Here is a 26976-nt window from a genome sequence, read left to right as displayed (position 1 = left end):
CGACATTAGCACTACGGAAAGCTACACTGCTTGTACTGGCACTGTTTTCACATCTGCTGGTACAAAACAAACCCAGACAAAACACTGATATAATGGAAGAAAATGGATGGATGGAAGATTTAATCTGCCACTGGAGCATCAGGTTTTTACTGCACACTTTTGTACCTACACACCACAAAAACAAAAGAGGTGTAGTAAAACAAAAAAAGCAAACAAGCATGGTTTTAGTTGATTATCTCTTTGGGTCGTTTATTTCTGAAAGGTCAGATTCTGTTGCAGTTACATTTGACAGTTTAGTCACGTCGACAGTAAACGGAGCAGAGGGGCTGACATCATCGAGGGCCGCCGTGCCGTTACTCTCCAGCACTGCTGCCTTTGACTTCAGGCTGAGCTCAGGGGATACCTTATCCAGAGGTGCAGCAGCTTTCTCAGCATTGCCATCTGTAATATACATAAATAATTACACAATGCCACTTTTGACCTGACATTTGATCAGAAGTATTATCACACTACCTTTTGGATCTGTTTCACTTTTAATGTGTTTTTCCTGTTCAGAAGTCTGAACTTCCTCCTGGTCTTTTGTAGATGGGGAATCAGGAAGTTCCTCTCCCCTCTGATCTATGATTTGAAGAAAAAAAAAGATTTTTTCAGTAAAAAATAAAATATTTCAGAAGCATTTATGAATCTTAAATAAATGAATCATTGCACAAAAGCAAAGTTCATCAAAACTAAGATCTTTCTTTGCTGGGTACATTGAAAAATCATAGTGGCCTAGAAAAAGAAAATGAAAGGTTTAATAAGGAGTTAACACTTACCAACTCTGTCGTTTACACCACTTCTCCAGCGGCTGCCGTACAGCGCAGTTCTGCTTATTTTATTGAGAACGGGAGGGAGCTCTTCCACGGGTATAGGCCCACTTTTCTTCATGCCCTGCAGGACCATCATTGGACCCACTTTTGCCTCCTTTTCCCACACTAACAAATAGCCACGTATGAAACAGCTTTTACAGAGATCGAGTCCAAAATCATGTGTGAAGCTAGATATATAATTGTTAAAACATTTACTGAATTGCTCATCATGACATCACCTGCAATCAAGACCAGCCTAAATTTGATGATACCCATTAATCATGATTTATAGTTTCTAATCTCACCTGTATTGGTCTTCAGTGCGCTCCTCCAGAAGCCTTCATGTTCATTGACTTTCCCAAACCCACGAGGACCAAACTTGCCAGGGCTGCTGGGCTTACCGTTGCTTTGCCCAACTTCATTTTGGCTTTGGCATTGTCCACATAAGTAGTCGTTACCATCAGTTGACCTCCATCTGAAAAGCAGCGAAAACATTTACACACATTTTCCCAATAAGTCATATTGTTTGCGTAATTTGACATACTAGACTGGAATTCACTTGCCTTCCATGTACGAAGGTGCACGCCTTATTTGGTGCCTCTGCATCATTTACTGGTACGGCATTCAAGTGACAGGTGATGTAGAGCTGTAAAAAAGGGAAAGAAAACTTAAGTTATTTTCAGCAGTGATATATTTATTCATAACTGAAGGGGGGGATGTCAATGCAGCAGGAATACAAATATTGATAAGCATTCCTCTTTGCTCAAAAAGATAGAAAACCTACAACTACCAGAACACACTGTGCTAAACCAGAGGTGGGCAACTTAATGAGCTTGGGCTGTTTTGATACAGGAGACAATGGCAGCTGGCTGGCAAACAATTGCTTACTTACAGTTATGATGAGCTAAAAATCAGTTTCTTAAAATATTTTAGGTGAGAAACAGGTACAGTAAAAAAAAAATCTTTGTGTTTTGTTTTTTCCAGCCTTCGTTGCAACAGCCTTACATGCAGCAAAAATCTGCTGGATGACTAGAATGAGATCTAGGCGGCGGTATACCGGAGAATATCACAGTTCATTTCCACAAACTACCAGCATTTTTAAATAAAGCTGGTTGAAAATCGGCAAAGTATCCCATTAAGTCAGACAAAAAACAGCCTCACCTCTCCTCTGTCCTCATTGTGAAACCTAAAGGCATCAATGACTAAGTGGAGCTTGCTATCCTGGGACCTGGATAGGAAGTAAGACCTTGAACCTGGAAGCTGAGAGTCAACCAAGCACCTGTGAAGAGGGGAAAATCAGTACTTTTGTATGCGCCTTAAATTTAGCACTGCCAAAAATAAAATCAGTGCAGAAATAGCTTTTATAGACTACTCATGCTGAACGGTAACAAGCTTAACAGAGTAGCAGCAACTCGTCTTTGCTGTCTCGTATTTGTGGAATTCATATGGTTTTATTAATTATAGGTAAACCATGTTTTTAAAAAAAGGCATTAAATTCAGATTCGAACATTTATACTTGTAAGTTCATGTGAATGTGAGCTGACAAAACACATTTTATTGTAGATGTATCATCCTGCATCCTTTAGATTGTCCAAATCAGTATTTGAATTCTAGACTGTAAAAGACTAACAATAAAAATAATAATTTCATAAAATTAAGGTTTTACAACTGATGTTACAAGTTTGGCTAAGATCCTGCACGCTTCAAAAGTTTTATCTTAGCTTCACTGTTTTTGTAGCGACTGCTCTGACTTATAAAACTAAATTAGCCTCGAGCAGCTCTGTGTCCTAGAAATTACATTTCAATTTCATTCAGTCGCTGCTTTCTTCTTTGCTGCTGCAACAGAACAATTTCCCTCAAGGGATTGAAAAAGTATTTCTATTCTCTTACTATTACTATTATACACAATTAATTTAAAAAGGAAATATTTTTTGGAGAGAAAAGTTATGTCAAGTACGTATTAGTTTGAGAAAATGTTGCTAATTAACGTTACGTTTTTTAAAAATATCTTCTCGGTTCAAGGAGAGCTAAAACATAAAACTTGTTAATTCATAAGATGTAATTCATAAGAGTCATAATAAACCTTGTTTGTGGTTCGAGGTTTTCTGTCAAAGGTTTTACAGACATCTTTTACAGTGGTGGTCTTTGGGCGAACTGCTTTTTGGGCTGCAGGGAATATTTTTGCTGCATTACCACAAGTGATCACTCGAAAAATTGAAAGCAAGACTGAGCCGCTGTCCTGGGGGCGTGGCCAGCTGACAACTCAGGTGACATCACTTGAGGCAATTGACTTTACACCACTCCCTCCGTAGCCAAAATAGTCGAACACAAAACAAAAACTATGGGAAATTCTGCAGATTTTTACATTTCGGGTCAACATACAGTTGCAGCTTTCAAAGTGCTCACCCGTTTTCAACGAAGACGTATCTGGGCACAGAGTATATGTCCGGGGTAAGTGTCGCCACACAGCTGCTCAGAAACACCCGGAGCCCCATGTGGTGTCCGACTCTGACCGAGGCTTCGATGCTGATAGGCTCGCCGAGGTAATACACGTTAGAGCTTCTTTCATACAGCCAGTCATCTGCAAAAGAAAAAAAAAAGTTGTAAAAGCAAAAAAAGACAACAAAAAACATCAAGAAGTGAACATAACTCACTTGTCATAGTTCTTAAATCAAACTCCAAAGTTTCCACTGCAGCCTGGGTCGACGTGAAGGGGATCCAGGTGGGCATGAGTGAAGAACTGGACAAACTGTACTTCCTGAGAAACAGAAAACAAGCATTTTGGAAAGTGAGTAATGTAGCTCTAATATGTTTGTTGAAGTTTCTCTTCATGTATGCCCACCAGGTATGTCCATTTTTTATGGCACTTTTGGCTTCAGAAAGGGGCAAACAACTTCAAACTGCTGTATTTTGTATTCATTTTGATTTTAAATTTTTTTATCTGAGCTTTTCAAATTCCTACGTGTTCACTGAACACATGGAGGTTGCTGAAATTATGTCTGAAAAGTGTTTGAATCTTATGTTTGAAAAACACTGGACAAGTAAGACATTTTGAGTCCTTGTAAAGTCATGGAAAAGTTTTGAAATTTTGTTCATGACAATGTGTGGCAACCCTGTTTAAAGAGGAGCTTAGAAAAAAAAGAAAAAGAAAAGAAAGCAGCAGACCTTTCGTAATGGCACTCAATTGGAATTACAGCTTCATCCATCCGAACCAAACCATCTGGGGACGCCACAGGAGAGTATATAAGGAGGTTTGTGTAGACCAAAGAGTCCTCCGTCATCTGTGGAGAGAAGAGAAGAGAGTATGTTCAGAACAGGAAGCTACAATGTATAAGAAATGCCAATAAATTGCAATTACTATACCCAGTGTTTGGTGCCGCAGTCCACAAGTCCAACAATGATTCTGTACTCATCTCCTGAAGACGCTGTAGCTCTACAGTAATCACTGTGCTCCACTCCAAGGCGCAACTCTTCACTATTAACAAGAGCTCCAACTCCAAACATGTCAGCTTTGATTAAAATCTCCAATGAGTCCGGGTGGCAGGTCACCCTGACTGTATTCACCTGCTCTCGCGCCTCAGATGGAGCCTTGGAGCTCCCTGCGATCTGAGGTGTCTGAAGTGAAGCATGCTCTGTGTAATGTTTGGGTGGAAAAGCAAAAGATGATCTGACACAGAGTGCAAGAAGGAGGTTTAACCAAAAACACAAAGGCTCCATGAACGTCACAGCAAACGGCAAACTGGTTCAAAATGCAAAAGCTCGTCCTGTCTGACCACTAGGAAGCACAGCAGTGTGAGCAGTGGAACATTTTAAGCTTCAGTCAGCCTCATCAGAGCAGCAGCACACACCTGAGTGTAATCACAAACTAATCAGCTCACAGCCCTCCGAGACTCAGAGCTAGAGGGATTTCACCCCTCATATTTATATTCATATTTAAACATGCAAACATATTTGCTTCATAGCTTGTTTCTGTGGAACTGTGCATGCATTAAAATGAGAAAATAAAAGCAACTGCTGGTTATTGTGGTTGTTAAAACCACTGAATGTCAACAACCAACCAAGCATACCAGACATATCCAGTGATACAGCATTAACATTTACATCCTCTTTTCTTATCTGACAATTTCATAACCTGATTGCTGAAACATTTTGCATAAATTGTTCACTATAAGGCTATGTCACAAAACTCTGCATAAAAACGGATGTTAAGGTGGAAAACAATAAGTTTTCAACTTTTTAATTCTACCCCCACCTGGCATCTCAAAAATGGTATTATTGTTGTTGCCTCTGTTGCAAAAACTAGCACTACCTAACTGTTAAAATTCATGGCATATATTATAATTGTGGGGAATGTTTTTCTCTTGCTGTGTAGAATTTTAAATGTATATTTAAGGGATGTGCATGCAGCGGTTGAGGGGTTTAAACTCTGATTCTCAACATCCCAAGTGTGACAAATATTTAAAGACAGACACCCTCAGTGCAAACAAGGCAGACTGCGGTATTTTCTTAACAGCACTTCTTGCTTTGAGGTCCACTTCCTGCTTTGAGGTGAAGAACAATGAATACAGTGAGGCTGTCCACAAAGTCTCACAAGAGACTGAAGGAAACAGGCAGGACTACAATATGAATCAGCTTTGGTGTGTTTGTAACTGAAAAGACCATGAGGACGAGTTTGGCATGCATTGTTATTTTCACTCAGCTCTTTGACGGTAAGAGAAAATTCACATTTTACTTACAAAAAATATAACTTTGCAACCTCTCTGTCCTGGCTTTAACTTTTTTCCTGCCTGAAGCATATACAGTGTTATTTATTCACATTTATGGGGCGGTATATCAGACCACAGGGGCTTTGGTTTAAGTCATGAGTGCAGCTCTGTGTGGCTGCACAGAGGCACAGAGCTGAAGGCAAACATCTGCTGACTTGCACACAATGACAATATTAACATGCAGATGTTTAGCAAGTATAAGGCTGTATTTAAATTCTTCACCCAACAGCTGTAAGTTTTGTATTTAGTCGTAAGACTAAGCACTGCGTCACAGCTGAAAGGTTTTGGCCCCACCAGCTTTCTTTGCGGAGGTTGCGTGCCTGAAAGCACTGAAGGCAAAAGTCAGAGGATCACTAGAATAATTACAACTCATCCTGATGGGAACATAAATAACTAGGAAATTTCAGGGCATTTCACTTCATGTCTGTTTGGATATATTAATAAAAAAACAACAAATATGAACCTGATGGTGGTGTTACATTACATTCATTTTTTTCTTTTCTCACATGCTTCCACAGTTAATAAAGAATCCAAAAACGGATTAAATTCTTCATGAATTGAAGTAATAGGGGTCCCCAATAAACAACAGCAAAAAATAGTAATTTTATCTCGCTGAACACTGGAGTTGCTGGTCTAGCACTGTCTCAATCAGTCTGTTTATTTCTACTTTGTGTCATTTCGGTCTTTAAAACCTTTATTTCAATTTCAGCAAAGTCACACAATAACACAAATAAACTACTCATTGAGGAAGCAAGGAGCCAGCAGCTGTTTTTGTCAGTGGAGCCTGGCTTTCAAGAGAGCGTAGCTGAGTTTCAGTTTGCATCTAGTTCCCCGTCAGAATCTGTTTGGGAACTACTGAGCATACGACTGAAAAAATGAGACTTTGATTATACTGCATGAGTTGTGTGAGTGTTTGCAAACAGACGTTTTGATATCGTGTGCTGTTGTTAAATGCAGACCCCTTTTAGCGCAACATATTAAGAATTTTCACAGTTTTTGGATTCTTCTGATCACATTTTTTTCCTCTTCCAGCCTGTGCAGAGTTGATCTTCAGGCAGCTGACGGAGAACCAGTCACTGGAGCTCACCTGTTCCCCTCAGCAGGAGCGCAGCAGCCTGACGGGCCTCCACCTGTACCACCGCAACGCCAAGAGCCAGACAACCCTGCTGTCCATGGCTAAGGGGGGCAAACTCCGGGTCAACCCAGAGCACAGCGGGCGTCTGCAGCTCTATGGAGGTCTGGACTCCCTGCGGGTCAACGTGACCATGTCCCATTTACGGCACAGCGACACGGGGCTCTACATGTGGGAGCTGAGCTACAGAGAGAACAGCTCTGATCAGATCATCCTCAGCGCTCAAAAGGTTTTCTTGTTGGTTGAAGGGACAGGTATGTGGTTCAGCTAATACACTTTGCTGCACTTAAATCAAAGGTCATCTCTCTGTGTAGATATTAATGCATATTGCTGTGTGTTTGTGGAGCAGGGAGGCCATGCCACTGCTCTCCCAGTTACTCCCCTCTGCTCCTGACCATTTTCACAGCAGCAGGGCTTCTTCTGCTCACACTCAGCTGGCTGGCCACAGAGAGATGTGTGAGTATTTACACTTCGATTTATATTTCACTGAGCAGAGACACAGATTTAACTTCATATATGTCGATTTCCCTGCAGACACACACATCAAAAATGATGTTTTTGTCTAACATCACATCATTTTTGCAGTATTTCTGAGTGATGCAGCAGCTGCTCTTTAGTCAAAGTGACAGACAGCCATACAAGTCAGTCATATTCAGTTCAATACCAATTAATGTGTCAGCTTTAAAAGAGGCCTGACAAACACCTGTTTGAGTGAGTGGGTTTGCATGCAACTTATATAATAAAAGCGACCTGATAATTACTGTTGGGATTGTTAGTGCATGAGTCATAAAATCTGTGACATTGTGCCAGATCTCAGAGGGAAAAATCTCTAAATCAATATGAAATATCCAACATGAAAATTCAAACAGCAAAAATTTGTTACAGCCTCAAAAAACATCTTGCAGTCTTAAACAGTAGAAAACATGACAGACTTCACAAAATCGGTGTTAAATGCTGTAGCCCACAAATTATTTTTTCTCATTTCGCCTTTTCTCCCGTCACTAATTTAAGGATAATCATTCAAGCTTTGTGGCTGCTGATTAAAAGAGACAAACTTTTTTAAAATTTTTCCTGAACCAAAAGAAAGTTTGATCTGGAACAAAGTTAAAAGAGAGGTTGACAAATTATTATGAACTTTTGTTACAGTTGTGTTTTTTCATCTGGAAACAGTCTTGAAGCCGAATTACTCTGTTAAACATGCACAAACATTGACATAAAGCTAATCTGCATCAATTCATCAAGCAATTATGTCAATTTTTAAGTGAAGATGCCAAAACATATCTGTTTCCAGTTACTCGGCTGCTTTTTACATGACTGTAAAGTGGGACAAAATCATTTTGCATGCCTAAACTTCAAACTGTTCGCAGTACTTGTATAGCAACATGAATCTTCACCGGGACTTTAATCACTCTGGGCAATAAAATACGACACATCTTTGTAACGTTAATGTTGTTTCCACATTATGAATTTCAAGCTCATGAACACACCAAAGTCTGAAGAGGAACTCAGAGAACGCAGCAATCTGAGGAGCGCATGAATGCAGCATAACTTCATATCTAAACAAGAGAAATAATGTTGTGTTACAGGTGAAGGTGAGGCATCATCACAGACCACAACCTCCTGCTCCTATCTATGAGGAAATGACAAGGAAGCAGCAAAGTGCCGGAATTCCCCAAAATAACCGAGAGACCCCCTCACACCTGGAGGAAGTCAACTTCCCCATTTACGCTAACCCCAACATCCGACAACCACAGGACAACTATTACGCCTGTCCCACACAGCTCGCCCTCAGAGCCTGACGTGACTTCTGGCACCGCTCTAATGGCGCGGCAAACATTTACAGGAAATTACACCAGCTCAACCGCAGAAATATGATACGAGAGTGAAAGGTGACTTCTCATCAAGGAAATAAAAAGATCTCCATTTGGTGGAGCGGAGTGAGGCAGAGAGAAAAACACCAAGTGGGAACCCTTTTTAACAGCCAAGAAAAAAATGCTATTTTATTAATATTTGAAAGAAGCTCCATAGTTCATGAAAACATTTGTTTCGGTGCATGTCATTTAACAATCACATTCTATGAGGAGAAAGAGATATACAGAGAGAAAAAAATAAAACATTACAAGCCACTGACTTTTCATTAAATCTCAGTACAGACATTTTTACTTAATATTTCAAAAACAAAAAAAAAGGCAAAAGAAAGAAAAAAAAGCAGCCCTAATCCCATAACTCCCACCCCGCCCACAGAAAAAAAAAAAAAAAAAAAAAGAGAAAAAGACCCTTGAGGGTGACAGGCTAGAATCCCACAGTGCTAAAGAGTGAGACGCTCATTGGTTTTAGGAATACACAGCATGGCGAAGGAAGCTGGAGGCGGAGGGCTCACCTCTCCACCCTCCCTCACCCCCTTAAAAATAAAAACAAAAACACATTGGATCCCAAAAACCCCTGCAATAAGTCAGCCACTTAGAAGTAGGCCATAAAATCCCCGTCTTCCACCCCCTCCCCCCAAACACTTGTGCATAGTTTCATGATCCTTTACAACCAGCTCATGTTTTACAAACATCCTCCAAAATGTGAAAAATGTTCCACAAAAGTCTGATTCATCTATTAATAATACCCGCTGTGGGAGAATGAGAGAGAAAGAGGAAAGAAAGAGTAATGCACAATGTTCCTGATTCAGTCAGGACGGGACCTCATTAAGAAAACACAATAAAGATTTCAACATACAGCATTTTGCATGTTATTCACTGTCTTTCTTTTTTTAACAATCAAAATCATTGACCTTTTTTCGTTTTTAAATGTAAAGCAATTTTAATATATAGATTTATATATAAAGCACTCCATTTTCATTTAAAGTCCATTATTTGGTTATTATGTAACTGCTACGGATTTAGAAACAAAAGGTATTTTCTCTTCTTCTGAAATCCATAACTTTCAGTGCTTAGAATTGTTTCTTTTAAATCATCCTTTTTTTTTCTTTTTTCTTTTTTTTTTTTTTTACTCATCATAAAAATGTACATTAAAATGGCGTGGAGTTGGTACTCTGGAACCCTGGCCTTCCTGAGACAAGATCCACTTTTTCGTGTGTGTGCAAGATAGTGAGCAATTATGTCTTTTTTTTCTTTTCTTTTTTTTCTTTTTTTTTTTATAAAGGAAAAATATATATGATCAACATAAAACATACAGGCTTCAGATAGTCCATGAAATTAACACAGAACAAAGAAGGTTAAACAGAACAAGACAACACTGTTCAATCCCAGAGTTCTTAAAGTAGCACAAGAAATCTTCATTCTTTGAAGTGTTGCACTTTTTCTGAAAAATGGAAGCATTTGTCCTTTTTTCTTTTTTTTTCTTTTCAACATTCCCATAGTTTAATTCCTTTGTGTTGCTGATTTTTTTTTTTTTCGAACTCCAGAAAAAAACAAAGTGTTTGTAAACCGTCAGTGGCCTTGCAGGAAAACAAATGACAACATGAGTGAATCGAACATAAGTGAAAACAGAACGAAAGCTAACAAACCAAAAAGGTAGGCACCTCTGAAGTGAGCCCTAGAAGCCAAGGCTCAGTCTGATGTCTTGTCCTTCACTCTCTCTGTTGCTCAGATTTGGGAGAGCTGAAGTCCTTCTACCCCAATCTATGGCCACAGGTCTGCAAAATACTTTTTTTGCTGCATTTTTTATACATATGTGATTTTTTTTTCAGTTTTCTTGTTTTTTTTTCAGGTTTATAGTCCGAAAAATGGTGCAATACTCAATTATGATCCATACTTTCTTGGATTATTCCACAATGAAAGCCACTAAGGTAGATAAACATTACATTTTAAAAACACACTTATTTTTAGTCCTTGAGTAAACATTTACACATGAACTGTCCCCGTCTCCCCTCAGTACTTGTATCATGTTGTTCGTTTAGCTGGATGAGGGGTGAGGCCGACACTCAGTGCAACGCTAGAGGCTAGTAACAATTAACATCAGAATATATTTTTGACAAGCCAAAAAAAAAAAAAAAAAAATTAAACAAATAAACAACAAAAGTATACTGAATCGAAAAAGAAAACACGAGGCGGAAATTCCTCCGCTGTAATCACGAGCTCTCATATTTTCACCTCACGCACTAAAACATTCATTCAAACAACATACAGTACAAGCAGCCTTGTGCAAACACTCAAATACAACAGATGTAAATTTGCCTTTATATCGATCTTTGTTTTCAACATTTCAAATTTGATTCACTCTGAACCGATGCTATCAAAAATCTCTGAAGTGTATGAATGAGACAAAAAACCACTACAAAAAGTGTTCACATTACATTATTGGCGCTTCTTTTGATTCAAGTATTTGTTTTCATTATTTTGTATTACTCTGATATGTTTATGATCTTGTCTTCTGGGAAATATAATGTCGAGGAGGATACACAGGGTAAGGGCCAAAGCCAGGGCGGGGTTTAGGGGGGCTTAGGCGAAGTGGAAAACAGAGAGATCTAGTCATACACACATACACCCATTATGTACTCTTGGTTGTGTATTGTATATGAACTAGAATGTGCATATTCAACCCAGGCCTTTTTTTTTTCTTTTTTAAGAGCGATTTGCTAATTCAGCTCTTTTTTGGGGCCCATGCTCCAGACCCTTGTCTGATCCATGATTGAGAAGCATTTTTCGCTTGAGCTCCAGTTGCCTTTAAGTTTATGTGACTTTTAAAGAAAAAAAAAAGGGAAAACATCTGGTTTCCGACACTAGACAGAAAGAGAAGAGTGCAGGCGAGGGGTGTGGGAGGAGGGCGGGGCTCTCAGTGCTGGTGCTGCGCCAAAAAAAAAAAAAAAAATTTAAAAAAAAATCCAGGTGCACATCTGAGACTCGTCCTCCATCCCAGTGACCCGTCCTCCCACTCCGTTCCACTCCCCACTTCTGACGCCAGTTACTTGATTCAAGTCCAGTGTGGAGTAAATGCAGGTTTTCAGGAACAAACAAACACACAAACAGACGACACAGGCAATAGTGATTGTTTTGTTGAATGATGCGAGTCTGACGCGACTCTGGAAGAGGGCAAATCCCAAAAGTTTTAAGACTTGGTACCAAACTTGAGGTTTGTGTCCCTGTTTCTGCTGATACGTCAGGTCCCTGCTAGGACCCTGACCACAAAGACAGATGAGCAGAAATGACCTGTTGTTTTGATGCTGGCGCGACCCTCAGGTTGGAGGTCCAAAAACATGAACCCCCCGGATACAGCTTCCCCTAAATGACGGGGCGAGAAGGCGGCAGCTTGCAGAGACACAGAACATCTCAGCCTCGGAGTGCACAGCTGAAACAGACTCTTTTTTTTAGTTTCTAGTTTTTGCAAAAAACCCCAGAACAAAAAAAAAAACCTTGATGATAAAGAAAAAGATGTTTTTGGTTTTTAAAGAGATGTACCCGATGTGACCCATAAACAGTGCACAGAAACATACAGGGACCACCCCCCCTCCTGCCGTAGCCTGCTTCTCCACTACAATTCCCAGCCCACTGTTGGTGAAAACCGTAAATCTGTCCTGCCCTTCTACTCCTCAAGCCTCCTACAGCCGGAGCACGTGGTGTACGCCCCTGCAGCAATAAAATAAGTCTCATCACGCATAAGATAAATTAGGATATGGCAAGGTGGAAGTAGATATTTGCAGATCAGTTGGCACAAGACCGAAGAACTCTGCCAACCACTAGTGCCTCCAGCAGGTCATTTAGTGTCATCTAATAGCTCTGTCCACACAGTGGGAGACTAAAATCTTGAAGTGAGGCTCTGTCAGTGTCCCTTACATTTAATCCAGCTGGAGGTTTCAAGGGAAGCTGCCTGGTAGTAAAGGTTGAGAGATAAAAGTGAAGATTGGCAGATGTGGAGGGGGGGATGGCTGTGATTTTCTAGATGGCTGTGAACAAACACCTCCTTGTCTTTGCATAGAAATGGAAGGCTGTTATCAGTTGAGGTGGTTCTAAGTGTTAACTGAGTGCTCCCAGAGTTAAACATAAAGCACCAGTGTGAGTGAGGCCCATCACCACTAAAGGATGTGTGTGTTATGAGACAACGTAGAGCGGAGGTGCCCCAGGATGGACAGAAGGAGTTGGCTCACTATCCTGGAGAACCTTTTCACTACACAACCTTTCTTCCTGCTTGATTTGACTCGTCATACCCTCTATCTGACTCCAACAACGCAAAAAACTCGGGCCTTTTTTTCTACTGAGATCCACAGTGTGGTCGCGCGGCCTTGCCTCTACACTACACACTGCTTCTGCCTCGGAGGCAGTGGGAGGGGCAGGAGAGAAGCTGAACACTGCATAAAGACCAATATTAAAAAGCCATGAAATCATCATCAGAAAACAATCATTATCTATATCATCAATGATAACAGCAACAATATCAGCAAACTTCATGACAACAATCAAATAAAAATGCACACTGGCAATTCCATAAGAAACCGAGAAAAAAATAAAACACGTCAAACGCCTCCGTCTCTGGCTAAAGTGATCCTTGCAGAAGAGACAAAGAGAGAGTTGGAGGTTGCTGAGGACAGACTCTGGCGCAGCAGTAGTAGTAAATTTAATACAGGTGGGCCAGTTCTGAAAGAGCTGCTCTTGGCCTGGAGGCCAGGGGGAAGAGGAGGGAAACCAGTCTGTAGGGATCCGCAGGGAGGCGGCGAGCGAAGAGGGAGGTGAGGGCTGCTGCAGAGCACTGCACTCCGCAGCAGGCAGGCACTCAGTGGCCACACTATCACACAGGCTGGCAGGGCCAACAGAAAGAAAAAGAAAAAGGACGAAGAAGATGGCGATCCTCCCTGCTGGATCCAGTAGAACATAAACACGCCGAGCGTTTTTTTTTTTTGTGTTTTTTTTTTCCAGACACCAAGGCTAAAGATTTCAAAGTATGCAATGTAACAGTGATATTTACTTTGATAAAGAGGGTGAGTGCTTTGGGGTCGTTCCCTGCCGCACCCATCATCAGTTGAGTTAGTTCTTTCTTTGTATTTCCCTTCACTTTGCTACCATGTTTGACATCCTTCCTGGTCCCACCGACTTGAGGGAAGAAGGATTGAAAAAGAAAAAAAAAAAATCTTCACATCCACATTAAGTTAAAAAATAAGTATATAGAGAAGCCACTAAGCAGATTGCTTTTTTGTCCTTTTTTTCAGTTTTTATTTGCCAGTGTTGCTTCTCCTGTCTTCTATTCGTTGGCATTAAGGGTATAACGAGCTGCGACGCTCTTGCTAAGTGCTATGATAGACCACCTATTCACAAATCTTTGCTCAGACCTCCTACCGATGCAAATTTGGGCAAAAAAGGAAAAAAAAAACTGGTCTTCAGGGTAAAAAAGGAAAACAGGCTCCTCTCGTTTTGGTTTGATGCCTTCTCCCCAAGCGCGCACGCACACGCACGCACACACACACACACACACAGACACACACACACACACACAGAAACACACACACCTGTCCCTCCGTCTCCCCCGAAACTCGTCACTGGCATAAGTGTGGAGAGTAGGCTGGCTGAAGAAGTGCTTTGTGTGTACGTCCTTGTATCTTGGGACAAAAAGGTGGTTGAAGACCAGCTTGCTTCTCTCCTGAGCTCACACACTCTTGAAGGGGAGATGAAGGGTAGTAGTGGCAGTTTTAGGATGGGGGGTGATGGGGGGGTGGGTGCAGGGAAGATAGCGTTTTTGCAGTTCAATCATTCCTTACAGTCTCCTCTCTTTCCGCGAGAGGTGGTGGTGGTGGGGTGGACGGTAGTCTGTGGCTTATATTGCACGTCACTTGAAATGGTGGGAAACACACACCGGTAGGAAACATTTACGACTTGAGGTTTTCCACAACATCAGTGAGAGGGTCCGAGACTGAGACCAAACTGCGAGTTGCCCGCAGACGATTTGAGGTGCATTGAAGTGTTTGTCTTTACAGTTCCATAGTAATAGCAGTGGTTCATTTCGCATTTCGTCGTCCGTTACTGTACATGCGACGACCCCCCCCAAAATCTCTCCCCCCACCGGGTAAGATTGACAGACACATTTGAATAATATCGTTTCTTAGCTTTGTTTTGCAATGGTTTAAGAAGAAGAAGAAAAAAACACTACAAAAATAAATGGCTTGAACACGGCGAACAGAGTTGCATCATTCCCTTTGAGCGTTGTGTGGGGAACTTAATCTGCTTGCAAAAATGCACTGAAGTTGTGAGCTGTGGTTGCTTACGTCGAGCCGCAGCAGCATTGTACTCTCCACTCGGGTTTCACTGGCTCAGAAATAAGGGTGTGCAAGTGTCCGTATGCTTCTTCACCAAGTACAGAGTGAGTGAGGATAGCAGGGCAGGAAAGAGGTTAAGGCTAATATTAGTGCTGAGAGAAACAAATGTTGAGTCTGGACCAGCTGAAAGTTCAACAACCACTCTGATTGAAAGGGTTTTTTCCTTTGGGAATGATGCCTTTTCATGGATCTCTGAGGTGCAGTATGATTGCCCGAAAAGGCAGAGAGGGATTCGTTTAAAGATCTCGTCGTCAAGTCAGTTTGAAGGACATGTTTCACACGGCGAGTTCCCAAAAGTTCTGTAAAAAGTTCTCTTTCTTTGTTGAATGAAAGACGCCTTCCTGTGTCTCCAAAAGTAAAAGCTGAACACTGTGACCAAAATCTCTCACTGAGATTCACAAAACTGCAACTGAAATGTCATCAAAAACAAAAAGGAGCCGAGGAGGTTGGCGAGGGTGAGCAGCGAGGATGTAGCCTCGCCCTCCTCTCGTCTCTCCTTTTCACCGTTACAGCCACACTGATTATCTCCACAATGATTTGCAAGATTTTTGCTGCTGTTGGGTGTTTGTTAAGCCTGGGCTTTATTAGTCCTACATGGACTCCCCACTCAGCAGGTCCCCAGGCAGCAGCGTATTGATTGGGGTGGGACTCCCCATGACCCGTCCCTCCTCTCCACTCGGGGGTCCCCACAGGCTAGAATACTGTTGCACACCACCCCACAGCAACTCACCGCCTGCCTTCGCTCCGCCTGCTCCCAGGCCGCTGCTATTGCTGCTGCTGCCATTGTTGTTGTTGTTCCAGTGTGGGGAGTGACCGATGGGGTGGGAGGCTCCAGACCCGGCTCCACCCATCCTTGTCTGATTGGTGCCTGGAGTGGCCTGCCAGCTGGTTGTACCACCAAGTGACTGGCCCTGTGCAAAGAAACGGTTCACTTCCTCTTCCCCAGCAAACTCTGCCAGGATGGTGGTGTTCCCGAGCACACACCTGGACAGAGGTGAGAGGAAAATGATGCATAAGTGATGGTTAAATCGTCTAGAATTACCGCCATGCAGTTGTATGCCTCGCCGCATCAGTAAAGTTACACCTGCTGTTTACATCCATGTCTGTGTCTGTGACCAAATACCTCCTCTCCTGTTTCTAAAATATGATGTTGAGTAATGGCCAGCATAGCGTTTTTACAAAACATTATGATGTCACAGTGAAGTTCATCTTTTGGATATAAAATTTTAAAACTTCATCACTGTATCATATTAGACATTTGTGTGAAATTTTGTAACAATTAGAGTATGAATTCTTGAGTTATGGCCAAAAACATGTTTTGTGAGGTCATAGTGACCGTTGACCACCAGAATCAGTTCATCCTTGAGTGCAAGTGGATGTTTGTGCCAAACATGTTCACGAGAACGAGAGGGACGCTAAGTCAGTGAACTTTGACCACCAATTTCTAATCAGTTCATCCGTGACACAAACAGGATGTAAAAATTTGAAGAAATTCCCTCAAGGTGTTCTCGAAATATTTAGTTTACATGAATGAGAAGGATGCAAGGTCACAGTGACCTTGACCTTTGACCTATAACGACCAAAATTTAATCAGTTCATCCTTGAGTCCATGAGGATGTTTGTACTAAATTTGAAGAAATTCCCTTACGGCGTTCTGGAGATATCGCGTTCACAAGAATGGGACGGACGGACCGACAACCCAAAACAAAGCCTCCAGGCTCGGCTATCGCCGGCGTGGAGGCTTTAAACTCAACTGAGCCAAACACTGAGACAATTCATCACGAGACATACATGTGCAGGGACTTCTGAGCCTTGGCAGCTTCATCCTTGGAGCTGTAGCGCACCACAGCGTTGCCCTGCGTCAGATTGAGGTGGAATGTGATGAGGGGGCCGTGTTGCATGCACAGTGTACGCAGAGTCGAACCATCAATCTGGGACGCAAACAAGGACACAGACAGAGACAGGCCTTTAGTGGATGGACAAAGTCAATTCCTTGTGAAAACCTTAATGTTTAAAGAAATACTTCACCCACAAAATCATATTTTTTTATCCACTACTTCCCCGTGTTACGTTGGATTTGTAAAAGAAACGTGGGTGCTTCCACAGTGAACGAAGCTGAAGTGAAACTTCATGAAAATTTTTCATGAATTGAAGTGAAAGGGAGCCGTGTTTCCAGTCATATGCTCAGTACTTCAGACTTGAATTGGGATTTTACTGCACGAGTTGTGTGAGAATTTCTATATGGGTGTTTTGATATAGTTTTCCTGTTGTTATATGCGGCCCCCTTTTTTTCCAATTCATTAAGAATTGTATTATTATTTTTGACTCTTTGTTCACTGCAGAGACACGCAAGAAAAGTTTTCTTCACAAATTCAGTGTAACACCATGTGAGTGACTGATATGATCAGTTTGTGGTTGATCATATCAACCACAAACTGATCATTTTGTGGTTGAAGTAATGATTTAAAGGTTAAGAGGAAGCAGCTGATTGTATATTGGTACCTGTGGAGTGAGGTTCCTCAGAACCAGCCAGCTACTGGTCCTGGTGGAACTGTCTGTGCTCCACGTGGTACCTGCTGAGTACAAGACAGAGACAAAAAGATGCTTAAGTTCAACAAGCTTGTCTGAAACCATAATCAGTTACCACACTGAGTGTGCGGTGTCGATCTCCACCCAGTGACAGTTGACACCTGCTCAACCACAACAAGATGGTTTTAAGTTGTTCTTAATCCTGCCTACTCGGCACCTTCAAAATTAGCCTGTGGGTTTTTGCCACATCAAAGTGCAGCTCGAGTACATTCACGGTGCAAACTTAACAAATGTATAACCAAATGCAATGACGCTCCATTATCTGACCTTTACTCATCTCGCATCTCATGACCGAAAAGAAACGCCTCAAGTTTTGTGTTTCTGCTAATTTCTTTTTTTTATGCACAATATTTTCATTATGTTCTGTCATATGTTTGCATGTCTTTGCTGCCAAATGGTCTACAAATATTCCAAACAGAATTGCAAGAATGCAGTATTAATTTTATTGACAAAATCTATGATGAAAATTTTTCGTCAACAGCCTTTTTTTCCATGACAAAATGAGACGTTGACAAGCTAAAAATAGATCTTGATAGTAAAAACTAAAACGAAATCTGTTTCATTTTCATAAATGACAACAATGTGAGTATAAGAATGTTGCATCTACTCATTCACTGCCAAAAAAAACAATAAGTCTGTTTAACTGTCTCGTGTGTAATTAGGTAATTATTAAAAGTAATTCTTTTTCTTTCTTTTATTGAAATTATTTATTTTTCATTACATTTTTATGCTCTCCTAGGGGTTTGAATCTATTTCCTGTGATAGTGATAGATGATAAAATACGCTCAACTGGTGTTTTGACAAAAATTAAAATGGCAGTTTGATTACTTGACTACTTTTGTTATTTTCTTTATCTACATACAAAAAGTTTACCAAAAATATATCTGAAGTTGCAGATATAGTTGCAGCTTTGACTGATGATGAAGCATAGCTAGAATTTTGTGTTAACCCTGTAATATTTGCCTGCATTTCTTGGACTGCAAATGTGCTAATTTTCATTGTTAGATTACTTCTGCTCACTAGAGCAGAAGGAAGCAACTGAGAAGGGGAGCATTGAAGACTCTGATGCTAGCTTTTACATATTTCACTGTCAGGCTACCTGTGGTGTAAGAGCTGCTCCAGCCTTGGGCCAGACCCAGGGAGTTACCCCCCCATGTTGAAGGCTTGGTGTTGGTGAGGCCGGGTGGGGGTCGGGAAGGGGCCGTGGTGCTGCTCCGGGGGCCCTGGGGGACCTTCCACAGCTCGTGGGACAGAGAGGCCTGGCTGTGAGAAATGGGGCCTGGAGACCAAGTAGATTTCATCTCCGACAGTTTACCTGGGTGGAAAAGAATGAAGGAAAGGTTGGTCTGCAGAACCGGGTGAAAGAAAGACAGCTGCTCCCACAGGAGGGAGTCCTGCAGAGCAAACCGATCGTAAAAGTTCTTATATATATTTGTGCAAAGGACAGCACTTCCCATACCACTCACAAGGAGGAAGGAGATACACTCGTTACACTAACACCACAAAGTTGACAGGGAGAGAGCGAACAAGAGGATCATATTTAATCAGGAGCACGAATGAACAGGAGAGAAGTGGTTCTTCAGTGAGTAGTTGAGGCTCTGGTTGTTAAAGTAACAGGAGAGAGAGGATAATGTTGATTTGCAGTGATGCAGCCACTGCAATGTGGGGAGGAGAAGGTTATGGATAAACCATGTACCTGCATCGTCCGTCTCCGGGGACGACAGACTGAACGAGCTAGTGTAGGCACTGACTGGCCAATCACTGGACGGAGGCAGAGCCTCGTTCTGAGATGAAGTGGGAGAGGAGCCTAAGCCGATGCCATCAACACAAACAAATAGACAAACACAAACAAATAAGGAAAAAATAGCAGAAAGAGAAAATGGAGTAAAGGAAAAATGCACTACAAATGATGATAGTAAGCTTTTAAGAAGAGAAGAGCATTAACTGGTAAATGACAATGATTATAGGAACAGTTAAAAGTAGGAAGATGAAGAACAAAAAGAATAAGAAGCAGGCTCTCTGGTGGCAGCAGCTGCACGATACTGTCAGACAATTTTAGGGGACACAGATTGTTCTATAAAATATACGTACGTTTTAGGACCACTACACAAAAGCGTCATACCACGTATCTTGCTAAGGTGCGTTTTCAGCCCTTCAAAAACTCTTGGTCTCACCTCCACTCCTGTCCCGCAGCAGGTAGCGGTTGACATCTTGGATGTTGGTGTTGATGGTGGGCCCGCTTGGGACACTGCCGGGGGTCACGTTGGGGTCAGTTTCAGGGTCAATATTCTGGAGGCCCTTCCAGGGCACACCGGGGCAGAACTCTGAAATTATAAAATCAAAAACAAACACCTATTGATTATCTAATATCTGTACTGCTACCAAGCAGCTGGTTATCAGGCATCAGTTTTGACTACTCTATGGGGGGTGGATTTTTATGTGACTGACCAGTTTATATTTAAGTAAGGCTTTAAGTTTTGTGTTAACGCACTGAATACAGGTAAATAACCTCTTTTCAAGAATTTTTCAGAATTTGTACATTAGCAGGAATGTAGCACAACACGAAGGTAAATGCAGTGCACTCTTAATTTAAATGTGAACGAAACAAATAAATGTTGTGATGATCATTTTGGCAATAACTGTGCAGCCCTACTTCCAGTGTTCCTAACCTGGTGGCCAGTTGATATTGGTCCCGTTGGCCATCTTGTCACTGCTGCTCTTGCCCTGTCCCCAGCTGTCTGGGGGGACCAGGGGGCTGGTAGGAGACTCTGAGCTGGACATCAGGTTGTAGGGGCTGTAAGAGTCCTCCAGCTGAGGGGGCTTACCAGGGGGGCCCAGGTTGGCACCTGAGAGAGGTAAAATTAAGTAGACATCAGTGAAATGTGGAAAATGTTTTTCCCAACCAAGTAAATAATGGAAGGTAGTCTGCATGTGGCCCTTATTAAGAGATGGAAACATTTACTTTAGAAAAAGGAAAACAGGATCATAAATACACACTTTGCATCAGGTGGAACTTCTCATTTTTAATTAAGTTTCCCCTCGTTTTCTCACCATGTTTGCCCATGTTGGGCTCTAGAGGAGAGGAGCTTCCAGAGAGGCTTTCGATGGAGTTGGGATGCGTCCACTGCGACAGGCGCGATTGAGGCTGTGGGGGTTCCTTCATAGATAGACCACCCACCTCCATGCAGTTTACATTCATGTTTGGATTCAGTCCAGCTGAGGAGACAGAGATGTGTTACTACACAGGCCTACGAGGTTTAGCACAGCATTTCCTGTTTGCCATTCAAAGAAAAAGATCGAGGCTACTCACAGAGAGAGTAGGGGCTGTAGGTGTTGGGCGATGACTGCGGCTCTTTGGTCTGCAGGTCAGGGAGGCCTGGAGCCTGGGGGTGACCTGGAAATGAATCCAGGGTGGATTTGGCCCCACCAGGATGCAGGCCCGAGTGGGAGGGGGGCGGCTGCTGTTGCTGCTGCTTCATCAGCAGGGCCTGGGCCAGCTGACGCTGGTGCTGTTGGATCTGCTGCTGCATGTTATTGATTGTACGTGCAACCTGAGACACAATCCCAATGGAGACATATTAGGATCTATAAAGTGCAGATGATACATAAAACAACTGACATAAACACTGGTCTGGACAGTTTTTCAACACAAGCAGCTTTATTTAGGTAAAATATTAACTCAGTGAATTTTGCAGTACAGAAGAGAAAACCTCAGGTTAAGAGTAAAAACTTACTTGCTGCTCTTGTTGTCGAATGGGGCCGGAAACGTTGCGCTGCGCCTGCAACATCTGCTGCTGAATTTGTAAACGCTGGTATGCCTGTGCAGCAGGTAGAAGCATGGACTTAGTGTCATAAGATGTCACTGTCTTTATATATCCAGTTATAACTCAACAGTAACCAAAGATAATGAAAATAAAATGGCCTGTACATGTACCAAAAACATTTTAGACCAAACTTTTAGTCCAATTAAAAATTCTCATAATGCTTTTGGTCTTTGTAGATATTTGCAATGTGCACTCTATTTGCAGGTAATTGTAACTAATGTATCTAATAAAAGTGAGAGCAGATGAGGCTAAATTGTCCCCATTTTCCACCAAATTAAGCAGGTGGATGTGGGTTTTTAACGCAGGAAAAACCATGAAAAATAGGTGATACAGTGCTTTCCTATTGCCAGTAGACCAGAGCTGGGTACAGGACTCTGCAGATGGGTATACCTTTTTTCGGGTGTGTCACGTTCCACATCAGGAACAGACCGCAAAACAGGTTAGTAAACAGTTAAGCAGCACAGAGGCCAGTCAAAATAATACGGCTGTTATTTCTTTTTACTTCTCTTACTTGTTAAGTGTCTTTCTCTCAAACCTGACTACATTTTAAATAATGTTCGAGTGCTGCTCGGACCGAGACAAAAACATTTTTTGGTGGCCCGTTATGGCATTGTGCTGGCAAAGGGGCTAAAATTCATGTCTGGAAATACTGCAGTTATTTGACCCGGGTGCGGATGCCGATTGTAACTTTTCCCTCTGAAAAGAAAAGCCAGTTGTCAGCGGTTGTTAGTAGGTTTTTGTCCAGTGGGAAAGAAGCTTGAGACTCACCAGTTGCAGCTGGTAAAGTTGATTCAGAAGGGTCATATGTTGAGGGTTTATTGGTGAGGTTAAAAGTGCAGGATTCAGACCAATGTTTTTTGCTGCAAACTGTAAGAGCTGTGCTTGAACCTGTGGACAAAGAGTATCAACACATAAAAAACACATTGTTTTAACACAGCTAAAAAGTAAAACAGGGCATGCATTTCAAGTCACATATCGAGTTGTGGTATTAAGATCAAAACTAATCTGCTCCTTTATATATACAGTATATTTCAGATCAAATGGGTCTAAAGTGATTCATAATAAATGAGAAACTCAGGGTGGAGATGTGTTTAAAGACTAATATGGATGTAAAATATTTATCATTGCATACATTATGTAGTTAGTGAGAAATTAGGTTTGTGTGTGTGTGTGTGTATACCTGAGGGGAGAGAAACTGAGGCACTTGAGCACGTAGACTAGGCTGAGAGGAACTGAGAGGCGGCACTGGCGGCTGAGGAGGCGGCTGCGGCTGCTGCATTGCCCGGGCTTGTGCTGCTCCAGCGCCGGCAAACATTCCACTCTGCATCTGCTGGAAAGAAAGAGTCGAGAGAGATGGTCAGCCTCTGCTTCAAACACATTAGCCATTTTTTCCAGTTTATCAATTACAAAGTTTCTGGTTCTTACCAGCCAACAAAATGGCAATTATACTTGAGTAAAATTAAGTCACATTTAAGGTGTCTCATTTGTTCGAGGATAGTACTATATTATATTTCTTTAAAAAAAATGTTGTTTTTCCTCTTTTACATCAAATTAAGCACTGCTTGCTTACTTACCATCTTCAATTTATGTTGGATCCTCTTTATCAGCTATTTTTGCCATCCAAACTCTCCAGTTAAATATCCCCTATCCGCATTAAAATCTAAAAAGTAATCTAAAACTATTTCATGCACAGTATATTTTTATGGAATTGAATGACGTACCTTATCCATGAAGGGCAAGCGGGGGTCTGCTGAAGGGTCTTTGGAAAGAAGCGGAGGCCGAGGGCAGCTCATAGGCTTGTTGATGAGCCCGTTGTTGTAGTCGTGGCCAGCTATCCCCATCCCTCGCTTGTCCAGCTCTGTCTTCTTCTCCAGCAGGGCACTCATGGCCTGGTCCAGGCTCATGTTGTTGCTCTTCAGAGCCTCCTCTGCTGGATCCCTCTGCAGAAGAAAGCAGACAACATCAATGATGCAGAAAACTAACAGCAGTGTGTCGGGTATGTATAATATGCAGTTTCAAACTTCCCTTTTCATGACTAACGTTAAATAATATATAGAGTAACATCACAATTTAACACTTCTGGCAGGTCAGACACTTCACAGCAGAAGCAATAATTTAGGCACGTTAAAAAAAGTCATTGATTAAAGATCTTGCGGCGTGTAAATATACACGCTAATGTAAAAATATTGTCCATGTGGCCGCAGCTATTATTCAAACATATTAAGATTTTTTTTTTAGCTCCTAGAATTGACTAACAGCAGTGCCACGTTAACTCACAGGGAAGCCCATGTCTGTCAGCTGTTTGATGAGACGATTCATGATCCAGGCGTCTTCTTGCTTCCCCGGGACCTTTCCCTGGGAGAGCTGAAGACAGAGAATCATTAGTACCACACAACCTTAATTCTATTTTACTGTAAAAAAAATGAAATAGAAAATTGTTTCTAAGTTGTAATCAGCCCTACGTCATACCTTCTGTGGGCCCTTCTTAGATGCATTGCCCCACGAGTTACAGGAGGAGTTGCTCTCCTGGGAGGCAGCGTTGTTCCACATGTCTCCCTCCTCAGCATCCCACTGACCCCCCGACAGGTTCAGCTCTTCAACTCCACCTCCCCATCCGTCTTGCATAGGTTTAGGGGCTGAAAAACACACCACAACGTGATGTTAGTGTTTATTTAAAGGTCCAGTGTGTAAGATTTAAGGGGATATATTGGCAGATATGGAATATGATATAAAGAGTATCTTTTCTCTCGTGTATAATCGCCTGAAAATAAGAGTTGCTGTGTTTTTGTTTTGTTTATATCTACATAAAGGGGTGGGTCTGTGTCAAACACTGATTCTAGACATGGCCATTCGCAGTTTTGCATCATAGTTAAAAGGCCCTTTGTTACTAACAGTGTCGCAAAAACACTGATTTTTTTTTTTTTTTTACATGAAACCAATTTATTTAGTGTTTAAATAACTTGGTCCGTTTGTTTACAAAAGGACGAAGCTCTGCACTGAACAATAAACACTAAAAGAATTTGGGAAAAAACCCTTTGAAAATAAGTAAGAATTAGTTAGATAAACTGAAAATGTACAATGTTGTGCTTTACTACATAAAAGTAACCAGTATGCTCACAATATTAGAGGGCCACTAGGGGTCAGTGTGAATTTAGGGGTAAATTCCCAGTGCTCATGCGTTGCTTGTACCATATTCATGTCTTTGATGTCCATTTGACTCATCAGGAGAGAATTATTGAACTTTTTTCAGCAGTAGAGCACACATTTGTCATCATTACTCCTAAACAGCAGCACATTAGCGGTAAAAACGAATTTTTAAAACCATACAGATATTTACCAGGTTTGCAAGATGCAGATGCCATCGTCGGGTTGCCCCTGCCGTAGCTGTCCGGGTTGCTGTCTCCCCAGCCCCCGCAGCTCCCGGTGGATTTGCCCCAGGCTGACGTCCCATTGTCGACGCTGACCGGAGCGGGTGAAGCCTCCCCCCACGAGCTCTCTGATTTTGTGTGGGAGGTGGGTATCTCTCCCCAACCTGTAGGACACACAAGGACACAACCTATCAATGAAAATACTTTACAGCACAAATACCAATGAAATCTGAAAAAAAAGTAAAAAATGCTTTGATACAATCTTAAGTTATTATTACCTCTGTTACAAACTAAAATTATTACAGCAAGAGAAACAAATTAGGCGTATTTTCAAAAGGTCAATAAATGCGTTTTCAAGAAATATCAGCTGCACTGAGAAATACGAGCCAGCACAAACAATTTTTGGACAAATTTTTGGCCAATAACTCGAACAAACCAGTAAAAAAAGCACTAGAGGATTGAATTTGTGATACAGCACGTGGGAATGCAGCTATTTTTTGGCAGCTGCGATGGGATATTTTTGTGCTAAATATGAGAGTTTGTGATCCTCAAACTGTCTTGAATGCAAAATGCTGACTTTAAAATGAAATAATTTTTATTTACTTCTTGCAGGAGCCCTAGTCACGGCTCTTTCACACAATACCAAAGAGTCCACCACATTACCTATTATTAAATTTTACAGGAGTTTCATATCCATATAAAATTCCAGTTTTCCTGGAAATCAATTCTTCCTTTGTGCTCTAAAAACGTAGCCTGCACAGCAAGATGTGCTGTGTGTGCTGTGCAGCCACTGGTAACTATGGTCTTAAAGCTACAAAGAAAACTGATGTGTGGTAAAATGTCAACAATCAAAAGTTAAAGTGTTACCGCAGCACGTTTATAGGTGAGGATTTCTTTACTGTGAGCTGCAAACAAAGTAGCAACTCTCCCATTCATATATTAATAGTATTTGCAGGTTGTGCTGGTGCTCCATAGCTGCAAAATTAAACTTAACAGTGGTGGCTTAGAGCCCTGCAGATATAAAGACACACACCCCGCCTGCTCAAATATTATCACTCCGGAGAAAGTGGTTTGGACAGGCTTAGGAGTGTGTGTGTGTCGTATCATGTTTGTGAGTCTCTTTTTGTGTGCATTTGTGAGAGGGAGAGAGAAAGAGTACCAAGACACTTAAGCGAGTCTCAAGCCGACGTGTGATACTCGATGTTCTCAATATAGTCGTTTTATACATCTCACATCTCTGACATATTGCCCACCCCAATGTACAACTGTTAAACTTTTTTTAAAAACAAAATGGTACCATATCTGTGCTTATATCAGCTGATACAAAAGTTCACTTATCAGGATTTGTATTGTGAAGGAAAAAACATGCCAGAACATCTCTCGTGGACACTCACACCATCTCTCTTCTGATACCACGTGTAATTGGACAGCTTAGATTACAATGCGTGTAACTGGGAGGCTTTCAACAACATGCCACTTGCATTTTCTCTTATTTGTTTTCCTTCGTTTCTTACTGAAAAACGGAGCCTTAAATCTAACCTAGCCTCTGGTAAACACCATGCTTCCGGTTATCCCTCTGTTTTGGAGTGTGAAGTGCCTCTCGTGGAGGAAGGCAGAAACCTGGGCTTGGCTTAGCAGGATGGCTGACAGAGGGAGAAGATACCCATTTAAGTTTTGGCGCAGCCTGGTTCCTCTTGGCATGCGAGACACAGCACTGTCTCTGGGCCTGTGGCAGTGCCAGGCTCAGCTTAGCTCTCTCCAGGGAGAGGTCAAGTCCTAAAGGCTGCTCCAAAATTATAATTAACATTCAACCTTCTAGTGTGACTGGCCGAAGCACAATATTATTCTCAACAGGGCATAATGGGAGGAACAAACTTAATTTTCCTCCCTTCTTCTACCATGAGTTATAAATAGGAGGAGTTAACCTTCTTTTGTTTTTAACTCACAAAGTGCTCAATAGTTCTTATGCCAACAAAAGGGACAACTCGGGTTTTATTGGGAGGCAAAATCCGCATGCAGGGTTAATTGAGGAACAGCAGGGGGCGTCAGCACCCTATCGGCTCCTTGGGGCTTGCCCCACCTCCTCCCTTCATCAACTGACAGATGGTGGCTCCCATATAATCACACACTTCCGATCCCTCTCAAACTGTTTGTGGTGAATAGCTATTTTCACGAGGCACTTTGTAAACAGCATTCTTGTG

General features: G+C 41.8%; 3 protein-coding genes across 11 annotated transcripts in view; 1 reads left to right on the top strand and 2 right to left on the bottom strand.

Moving 5' to 3' along the window:
* Positions 1-222: 222 nt before the first annotated feature.
* LOC121956587 (zona pellucida sperm-binding protein 3-like) lies at positions 223-4661 on the bottom strand. Its single transcript, XM_042504876.2, has 10 exons — positions 4212-4661; positions 4014-4129; positions 3503-3606; positions 3255-3429; positions 2010-2127; positions 1412-1494; positions 1154-1323; positions 816-974; positions 514-618; positions 223-441 (listed from the first exon to the last, which is right to left on the bottom strand). Exons 1-10 carry the CDS (start codon positions 4563-4565, stop codon positions 233-235), a joined length of 1593 nt encoding a protein of 530 aa, XP_042360810.2. The 5' UTR covers positions 4566-4661; the 3' UTR covers positions 223-232.
* A 662-nt stretch (positions 4662-5323) lies between these two features.
* On the top strand, positions 5324-9474 carry LOC121956978 (uncharacterized). The gene is made up of 4 exons (XM_042505437.2): positions 5324-5557; positions 6647-7000; positions 7096-7202; positions 8333-9474. Exons 1-4 carry the CDS (start codon positions 5509-5511, stop codon positions 8543-8545), a joined length of 723 nt encoding a protein of 240 aa, XP_042361371.2. The 5' UTR covers positions 5324-5508; the 3' UTR covers positions 8546-9474.
* Positions 8718-26976, bottom strand: part of tnrc6c1 (trinucleotide repeat containing adaptor 6C1) — a 62251-nt gene continuing 43992 nt past the window's right edge. For 5 of the 9 annotated variants that reach the window (XM_088069292.1, XM_088069294.1, XM_088069287.1 and 2 more), the window contains 16 exons: positions 24745-24939; positions 23877-24043; positions 23685-23771; positions 23129-23347; positions 22588-22737; positions 22176-22295; positions 21318-21401; positions 20894-21134; positions 20635-20799; positions 20253-20429; positions 19758-19907; positions 19280-19390; positions 18683-18898; positions 17497-17570; positions 16786-16925; positions 8718-15978 (listed from right to left, as the gene is read on the bottom strand). In XM_088069292.1, the coding sequence (XP_087925418.1) occupies positions 15585-15978; positions 16786-16925; positions 17497-17570; positions 18683-18898; positions 19280-19390; positions 19758-19907; positions 20253-20429; positions 20635-20799; positions 20894-21134; positions 21318-21401; positions 22176-22295; positions 22588-22737; positions 23129-23347; positions 23685-23771; positions 23877-24043; positions 24745-24939 (2690 nt within the window). In that variant the 3' untranslated portion in view covers positions 8718-15584. The remainder of the gene's footprint in view (positions 15979-16785; positions 16926-17496; positions 17571-18682; positions 18899-19279; positions 19391-19757; positions 19908-20252; positions 20430-20634; positions 20800-20893; positions 21135-21317; positions 21402-22175; positions 22296-22587; positions 22738-23128; positions 23348-23684; positions 23772-23876; positions 24044-24744; positions 24940-26976) is intronic. The other 4 variants (XM_088069289.1, XM_088069288.1, XM_088069290.1 and 1 more) reach the window with 4 other exon arrangements.

The sequence above is a fragment of the Plectropomus leopardus genome, chromosome 18 (genome assembly GCF_026936395.1).
Source record: "Plectropomus leopardus strain MGB_pleo_1.0 chromosome 18, ASM2693639v1, whole genome shotgun sequence".
Classification (NCBI taxonomy): Eukaryota; Metazoa; Chordata; class Actinopteri; order Perciformes; family Serranidae; genus Plectropomus; species Plectropomus leopardus.
Note: the sequence above shows the minus strand (reverse complement) of the source record. Positions and strands in the feature narration are given on the sequence as shown.

Excerpts from the sequence above, each read along its gene's own strand:
- LOC121956587 (XM_042504876.2), bottom strand. The coding sequence starts at position 4,565 with ATGGAGCCTTTGTGTTTTTGGTTAAACCTCCTTCTTGCACTCTGTGTC. Across the intron at positions 1,324-1,411 it reads TGCACCTTCGTACATGGAAG|ATGGAGGTCAACTGATGGTA; the intron begins GCAAGTGAATTC and ends GCTGCTTTTCAG. Across the intron at positions 975-1,153 it reads CGCACTGAAGACCAATACAG|TGTGGGAAAAGGAGGCAAAA; the intron begins GTGAGATTAGAA and ends GCTATTTGTTAG.
- LOC121956978 (XM_042505437.2), top strand. The coding sequence starts at position 5,509 with ATGAGGACGAGTTTGGCATGCATTGTTATTTTCACTCAGCTCTTTGAC. Across the intron at positions 5,558-6,646 it reads TTTCACTCAGCTCTTTGACG|CCTGTGCAGAGTTGATCTTC; the intron begins GTAAGAGAAAAT and ends TTCCTCTTCCAG. Across the intron at positions 7,001-7,095 it reads CTTGTTGGTTGAAGGGACAG|GGAGGCCATGCCACTGCTCT; the intron begins GTATGTGGTTCA and ends TTTGTGGAGCAG.